This window comes from Colias philodice, chromosome 13 (genome assembly GCF_061535455.1).
Source record: "Colias philodice isolate Cphi_HAF_F1 chromosome 13, ilColPhil1 Martin Lab GWU primary, whole genome shotgun sequence".
Lineage (NCBI taxonomy): Eukaryota > Metazoa > Arthropoda > Insecta > Lepidoptera > Pieridae > Colias > Colias philodice.
In genome coordinates, this window is record NC_143098.1 from 4281900 (window position 1) to 4291017 (window position 9118).

General features: G+C 34.6%; 1 protein-coding gene across 1 annotated transcript; it reads left to right on the plus strand.

The window, feature by feature from the left end:
* Positions 1-221: 221 nt before the first annotated feature.
* Positions 222-8778, plus strand: hry (bHLH transcriptional repressor hairy). Its single transcript, XM_089702330.1, has 4 exons — positions 222-513; positions 6606-6701; positions 6818-7115; positions 7447-8778. The coding sequence occupies exons 1-4, from the start codon at positions 418-420 to the stop codon at positions 7725-7727; spliced, it is 771 nt and encodes a 256-aa protein (XP_089558456.1). The 5' UTR covers positions 222-417; the 3' UTR covers positions 7728-8778.
* Positions 8779-9118: the final 340 nt, after the last annotated feature.

A 9118-nucleotide genomic window follows, 5' to 3' on the forward strand; every position in this document is an offset into this window, starting at 1 on the left:
AAGTAAATAATGATAAATGTAGTTGATTGATTCTATGAAAAATATTGTTATCTACGTCGTATCATTTTCAGCGGTGAACCACGTTAGCGCAACTAGTAGCAACCGCAGCACCTGAAGGAGCGTGTTGGTCGCCCGCGAGCCACGCGAAGAGGCTGCGTGGTGTCGCGTGCCCAAAGCGAGGCCCAACGAGACACCCAGCCACGAGAGCACAAGCAATCCGACTTGCAGAACATCGGCCGTCGTCGTCCGTCGACCGCCACACGAATCACTTATCACGATTTTCATTTTTCAATTCAGTCGCGCGCCAACTCTCGCACGCGACAGACGTACTCCTGTTTACGGTAAACTTCGTTTCGTGCGTAATGCTGTGATTAATCCTGAAACTGTCAAGTGAAATAATTAGTGATTGAGAACAATATGGTGACCGGTGTTGCTGGTACGCAGGCTAACCCTGCTAGCAATATGAACAGTACTAATACAGTTGAACAGAAAAAGCCGGGTGATAATCGGCGGGTAAGTTAGCATTTTTTTAAATATTTTTTTATTAACTAGAATTTACTTAGATTTTTTTTTGTACGCATAAAAATAATATTAATTGATACAGCCTTCGTAACTTATTAAGTAGGTACCAGATTATTTATATTTTATGTCTAAGTATTTATTATGTAAACCAAGTGTAGGTAAACCAAATATGTAAATGTAAGGATTGTAAAGGAATTATTAGGTATTATCATCTCATAAAAAAAATACTGAAACAATTATTTCTTAAGAATCCTACATAATATGTACAATTCCTACATACCTACTTCGGACTATGCTCCTTAAATAAAGAAAAAAAATTATAGGGAAGTACATCAAACTACATCTTGACCTGTATTTTTATTTTTTACTATTAAATTTTTTAGTTTCATAAATTAAAAATTTTATTAAGGATGTGAGGTAGGTATAGTAGGCTGATTTTTACGATTTATACCTACCATCATTGTGCTTGTGTATTAGGAAGGTATATTATGTAGGTACTTTCATATGAGTAGATCTATCAATAGAGAAACCTTCCGACAAGTGATGAATATTCATTGACATTTGCGTCAACGGCGGTGATTATTATATGCCGTGCAGCTTATTAGTGTTATTATATGCACGACTGTCGGCTCATTCAGATGAAGCTAATATGTTTATATCCGCCACCCGTCGTCATTCAACAATACTGAATACAGTAATCAGTGATAGTGATCGTTTTGTACCTAAATACTTTTGGTACCTACTAAGTAGGTGTCTGCCACAGAATGTTCTGTGGTGTCTGCAATGCAGTGCCGGTGTAAGTGCCACTGACACCCCGGGCGAAAATATTGTGGCGCCCACATGAGTTGTTCTGAAGGTTTGCACCAGGAGAGGCAAGAGCCTCCAACTTCAGACGTTTGCGCCCCCCAGAATTTGTCGCCCTGGGCCATCGCCCCCTCTCGCCCCCATCCTAACGCCGGCACTGCTGCAATGTCAATGGCAGATACAGGGACTCGCAATAATTCACAACACAATTTGAGAAAAAAATAATATAATGATATTAATCGTAGGAATTGTGTATTTTAAAAGCTACATTAGCTATAGCGAACATTATTATTAAAATATATACCTAGTAGTAAATACCATACAAATAAGTGTAGGTAGGTCGGTAGGTACCCAGGAATAAAAAAAGTAGGTATTGTGGTAAATTTAATGGTAAAACAAGTCTATGACAATTCAATATTCATACATGCTTCTAGAAGTCTAATTTAACAAATAATAATAATAATTTGAGTTTAAAGTTTAATTTAATGAGTAGATATTTATTGTGTATTTGTTGTGCAATTCAATTATTTTTCTTTTTCTCCTAAGTTAGGTCATTTAATTAATTATTATTTTGCAACATCTAATGAGTAGTACTTCATAAACATCAAAGCAAGGCGCGTTTCTTTATCAAGACCAACACAAAACGAGCTACTGATTAAATACAAAATCGTGGAACGTGTCTAGTGTTTTTTACACAAAGAAACATTTCCAACTCACGAGGAAACGTGACGTTACATCTTCGCATCGACTTGCAAACCACGCGCGTGTTGCAATGTTAATAAGTACCAGAGTACCTACTTATGGTAAACTAAAATTATTATGGTCATAACACACCTATTTTAATAATTTCGATTGTACAAATACTAAAAAGGAAAAGAAAATTTAGTTTCGAGAAGATAAATGAATTCTATTTTATTTTTATTCTACAAAACTCCAAGAGGAAGTTGCGGTCATCCTAAACTCTTATGATTATCAAAAAAGTGTGTATGGGCCTAATTAATTGAGCTATATCCGTTGCAAACTAAATAAGTGTTAGCCTCATTACGAGGAGCGACCGGCTAATTCCTCTAATTAATTCGTATATTCCGGTTACATGTTGCAAGAAATTGATGCAATTTGTTCAATTGCCAGAACCAAGATATTTAGATATTCCGTGAAAATTTATTTTTGCAATTCAATTACAACTCAAATTACACTTGTAGCCCATTATTAATGAAGGAGTCATTAAAAAAGGGAAAGATTGCAGTTTGTTATGAAAATGACGTTGGACGACACCAATTTCATAATGTAGGGCCAATAGAATGATTTCACTTCGCTGGCAGCCCTGTAGCGCCAGACGGTCATGAGTCACAACGTGGGCGGCGAGTGGGCACCCGGGGGCTAATTGTCGTGGGAACGTGATGCTCGCCCACTGTAGCCGTACCGACTTGTGGACATTGAATTACGTGTGGTCGATTAGAATGGTAGTGGATAGCTTGATATCGTGGGACATACAGGAGCATTTGATAGGGTTGTCACATTTTAAGAGTCTGTTCGTTATATAATGTTTACAGAGATTAGAAATGTATATGTACATGGCCATGCATACTCGCAATATCATTTTATTTCTTACCTATTGAAAAATGCCATTATGGTATTTCAATTTAAACAATTAAAATCTAAAAAAAGATATACATATATGTATATGTATAATACAATTTATTGATATATAATTATGTTAAAAACATAGACAGACTGCAAAGGATTTATTCAACTTTAATTTTGTAATTACTAATTATGTAATCAATGAATGAATTTCACTTTCTATTCATTATAATTAATAACGGACTTATTGGAGATATTCAATGTTTGAGCGCTATGTACAAAAAATTGTAAAAAGTTAACACACAATTTTGATAAATATTAAATACACCCCTGAATAAGTATGGTAGGCGAGCGATGCATCACGCGATAAACATCGTCGGAGATAAGCGCAGCGTGCGACTTGCGCCTACACAGACTCCCGCCCGCCCACTACACTCGACGCTAATTCACACAATTAGCACGCTTTGTTTTAGTACGGCTGTAGATATTCATGAATTAGATATTTTATAAATATGGTTTATAATGAAATTGAAGTAGGTATAAGATCTTGGTGTCTATGCGTACCGGTACTGATGTATGTTTTTCTATATACAATTGTAAAAGTTTATGTTCATAGGTGAATTAAAGGATGATTTATTTTTACTTAGTCAGCGCATCGAGTCAGCGTTATTTCCATACATAGGAGTCGTGTCCCGGCAATGTTGTTTTCAATTTTATGAAATAGTGTTCATTCATAATATGAATCACATGCAATTCCTGTTTATATTCTATCACATTAAATATGAATGCTAGCCATTAGTGCGCGTTAGTGCGGATCACAAGCGTGCCGGAAGCGTCTGCGCCCACGCATTGGCACGCGCCCCGCTGCATGCTTCGCTATTCGACAAGCGTGCCAAATGCCTAGTGGGTAAAGCGAGCCATGGACTAATAGCGCCGGCACAGATAATAATATACACGTTAAACCTGGGTGGTCGCTGACAAGCGATAACGCAAATATAAAAACTATTTTTATTTTATAGGTGTGACGTAGGTACTTGCAGATAATTATTGTTCGAGATTTGATAATAATAGTGATTTTAAAAATAAGCGTTTTCTCGAGGTTTACTGATAACTAACCGCGAGTTTACGAAACTGTTTACGTTTTTTTGAACCAATTTAAAAAAAAGTCAACTAGATTAGTTTTAAATTTTAATTTCATTTACAATAGCAATTGGCACACTGTATAATACTTAGCCACCAATTTTGATTCTTGGAATAGGTTTTTACGTTTGCCTAGGTGACCTAGGTCAGGGAATGTTTATATTTCATTCGCCACTTCCGATAAATTGTAAAAAAAAAGATTTTTTATTAGGTATATTTTATTTTATATAGTGCCTTGCCTTGCATAACAAAGTACACAACAAATTAACTTATAAGTACATTATTTCTATTCCTTACGCATAACATCTAAGTATAACAACAGAATGAAATGATTTTTTATTTTAAGGTTTATTTACAAATTGTTTATGATAACGTTAACGTTATAAAGGACATTTTATCTATAGAATATAAGTAATAAGTGTCTAGAGATAGGTGTAGATAAATAAAATATAAAGTGCATGTTGCATACCTTACAACTGGGTAAGTGCCAGCTCGCAAAATAGCTAGTTGAAAGTGACCCCTGTAATAGTTTTCAGATCCAATTAATTGCGTGAACATTCCTATTGAATCCTTTTACTATAATGTGATGTAAGTATAAAATATTAGCTCTTGGGGAGTAATTTAGTATTTTATCCCTTTATGCATGCTTTGCTTTCGGCATGGTATGTGCAATAATTAAATACAATATAATTTAACTATCGATTAATAATGTAAATGTCCTAAGTTATAAATTTATTAATCTTCACACTTATTTTACGTAATGGATTCTTCGAAAAGCTCTTTCTACAATTAATAAACAATTGTCTCAAAAATAGCTACTATAAGACTAAATTAGAACACTTCTGCCATCTACCTAGCTTGAACGTAACGCTAAAATCTTTATTTAAACTTCTCTTGCATTACACAGATAGAATACTACCTGTATTATTGTTTTTTTTTGTTTTTATGAAACAATACGGTACCCTAAAACATATTCCGTCACACACGTGCGCGACACGGCGCCGTCTAATTCCGTGTCGGTGACTCGCCAAATCGTTACGTAAACTACAGTCTGCTAAACACTATTGATTGACACTAAAAATAGTACAGATATAATGGCTTTATTTCCTTCCATACAGCCCTTTGAACTCTAATCAGTATGGAATTCTCCAACGAAAATCTTGTGTGTAACTTGTGTAATTACTAATTAGCTTATTATAATTACATTTTAACCACCACAACCCAAGTCTTCAGTCATTTCATCCAATGAAGACATAAACTTTATACATTTATTAATTACATTGAAACTCTATCGAGTTAGAAAGTTCTTAGACTAGTCTCTATTTTTGAACTGTATATGCATTTATAATAAAATTTAATTTATATTTATTAAATGAAACGACCATAGCCAATCTATCTAACAAGCTCCGTTATGGTGTTCCATATTTATATACCGTGAGATATAAGATGACACGCGTCTTGCAGCCACGTGCCGCCCGAGGCGTGTGCAAGGGCGATAGAAATTTATCTTGTACATCGTAATTATATACAGGAGTTACGTAACAAGAGCTGAAGTTGGAAATGTTTTAATAATAAAGTAAATATCGTTCTATAATTAATCAATTTACTTTTTAAGCCAAGCAAGCAAAGGTTATCTTTTTTTGTTAGTCGTAGTAAGCAATTATTAAACTTTTTAATAATTTTTGTTACAACTGCAGATAGATAGAAAATGCTCGTTAAATAATCGGAGCAATGTATTTAATCATTAATATTTACCAAGAATATTGTTAAATATGTTTTGACTAAAACGTTTATTGTATTCAAAATTTGCATTGTTCTGTCAAGGTATATGCAGATCGCAGCATCAAATATCAATGGTGACATTGAGTTTACATGAAATAAACACGATATTATCTTCTTAAATGGGATATTTACTTAAATAAAACTTTATTAAATTGCTAATAAAATGGAAGCAAAATCCGAGAACAGCTCACATCGAATGAATTCAGCTTGATGTTTATAGTGAAAAAAAATGAGACATTATTTAGTTATTGAAATCGTCATGCTTAACAAACGGAAACTAGAGGCCAATAAAACACTTTCTCTATTTGCGTTTATTGGCTGGTCACTGAAGCGTGGTCCTTCGATACGGATAAGTCACGTGTCTCGCGTGACCCGGCGTCACGTCCAGTGCTAATCGCGGCCTTCACCTTGCACGCCGCACGCGCCATAGATATCCATTTTAATGTCTTTTAGGGTTGTCTATTTATAGTACGGTTTATTAAGGTTGGATTTGTGATAAGAGTTATTTGTCTTCTTGCACTTGATGTAATACTTTACGAAGATGAGAGATATGATAGCTTTTCATTAATGTTCATGAAACATTCCCACAATCATATTACATATATTAATATTGCTTCCAAGATAAATAGATTGTTTCTAAATCACGACGTGACTAGATGATTCTGAATCAAATGCAAATTGAATGACTTGCTTTCAATATCACATATAATTTATTACATGCACAATTGCTGCACTGAACCTTATAAACTAACGTCTTTTATCTTTTGTTCCAGAGCAACAAGCCGATAATGGAAAAGAGGCGTCGAGCTCGCATCAATAATTGTCTAAACGAGCTCAAGGCGTTGATCCTCGACGCAATGAAAAAAGACGTAAGCATTTCATCTTGTCTCATAAAGAGCTCTTTGCTTTAGACATATTACTCTTAATGGCTTATGCAATTTAAAATTATTGTAGCGTACTTACAATTTACTAATTCTTGTTGCAGCCGGCGAGGCATTCGAAGCTTGAAAAGGCCGACATTCTAGAAATGACGGTGAAGCATTTAGAGGGCTTGCGTTCTGAGGGGGCGGGCTCGCCTGATAGATTTAGAGCGGGCTACAGGCACTGTTTGTCAGAAGTCGCAAAATTCCCAGGGCTGGAAGCTGGTTTGAAGAGGCGCTTAGTGCGACATTTAGAAGGATGTGTGAGCACTCCTGGGAGTAGACCAGCCGGGGCACCGACACCGCCGTCCGATGCGGAGGACGTTGTGACTCCTCCACAACATTCGGCCATCTTTATATCAGGTAATTTAAATAAGATTTTGAACAAATAATATTTTTGAATCGTTTGTATAATAATTATATTTCTCATAATTGTAAAACATATGATTTATGAATAGTGAACTTAAACTTTCTTAGATAACGATTAAAACCTGTGATTGAAACCTACACGATTATAGATAAACATTGTGATATTTTCATAGTATTTATAGAGTAGGTATCTATGTATTGAACATGCAAATGTATGTGCACCTACGTATTCTTATAATTGATTAGTATACATATATGCATCACATTACCACACGATGGACAATTTTAATGACACAATCATAATATTAGCTTTTTATTGTTCCAGCTGGATCCGGGTCTGGTGTTCGTTTGGTACCAACTCGTTTATCGAATGGGGATATTGCTTTAGTTCTACCAGCTGGTATGAGCGCCAGTACGTTAGGACCGGTCCCCACTCTGGTGCCACTTTCTCCCCGGGATGCTACATCGTCGGCGTCATCTGAGCCCCGTTGCTTCTCCCCCGCGAGTTCCGGGTGGGACTCCCCCCCACCGCCGACCGACGAACCTTCCCCCCTTGCCCTGGTAACTCGGAGACCACCAGAAGAAAAACCATGGCGACCCTGGTGACGCACCTGCCTTCCATTCCTTTGCCTGAAAACTGTGATAAATAGTTTAATGTAGATTTATATTTGGTTTGAGTGATAGTACATTGAAGTTCCTAATATATCATACATCGTTTTGTGAATTGTGGTCAGTACAATAGAATATGTTTGTGATTGATTGAATAGGTTATGAAAATTCTATACCTAGTTTTGTGTTTATGTATGTTTTGCCATTTAGTTTAGCGTTAGGTCTTCCTTAAGAATAAGTTAAGTGATTGTAAATTTTCGTGAATGACATCTGAGGCAGTATTTCATATAGAGGGACGATATGTCCAATATATTAAAAGATATATATTTTATGTTAATAAAGCACTAAGTGCCATATAGATGAAGATATTATAGCACGCGTTCTTTGATTAAAAAATAATCAACAAAATTACTGCACAGTGCAGTGTTATTTTGTATAAATTATATAAAATTATTTAGTTTCAGAATATAATTAAAGAATTCTGCGTGCCTTATGAATACAGCAAAGTCGTATAGTCTTCCATTCGTTAATATGTAAGATAGATTGTCTGCATCTGACGATAGTTATTGAGTAATCTATTTTAATTAGCATAGTTATAAAGCTATAATTATATAGTGCTTCGCATATTCAATTAAAAGTTTATTACATAGCAAAATAGTTAAGAAATCGTGGATAAATATGCTACAAATAACTTACTTTCATTGTTCAGTTTGTTACCAATATACAGTCTCTGTCTTCCTTATAAGTTACCTTTATGGACAGTAATTGTATGCAATAAAATAAGTACATTATATTTATTTGATATTAGTGTTAAATGCTGTATTCATTTATAATCATCATAGTAAATGTAAATAAGCCAGTTTCGTTCATCACTAATTTAAGTGTTACTGAGTGAATGACTTGATGTAATTAAAGAAAATTATCTTTGTAGTTTATATTATAAACAGAGAAATAAACTGTAAATATTTAAGTTAAAGTGATACTATGATAAGCATAATTTAAGTTCATGTGAAGTACCTAAAAGACAGTAAGCGATAATGTGGAATAAATATTTGAAAAATAAACTACCTGCTTTTTATTTTAAAAGTCATATAGAACTTCAAAAACTGGTTGAGAGATCCCTCCTCCTAGATCTAAATCTAAAATGTCTATAGTCTCGGGCCTCGGCGTCTATAGTCGAAAAGAACTTAAGGGGGCGCATAAAGCAAAATAACCAATCTTCTATTAGATGATACGTGTAATATGCAAGACCAAATCTAAAAAATAAAATATATATCAAACTAGATGATATGTTCAACGATTCTGTTTAATCAAAAACATAAAATATTAAAATTTACTCGATAAAAAAAAATCACCAAGTTAGCTCTAATTTTCACACTTTTACGTTT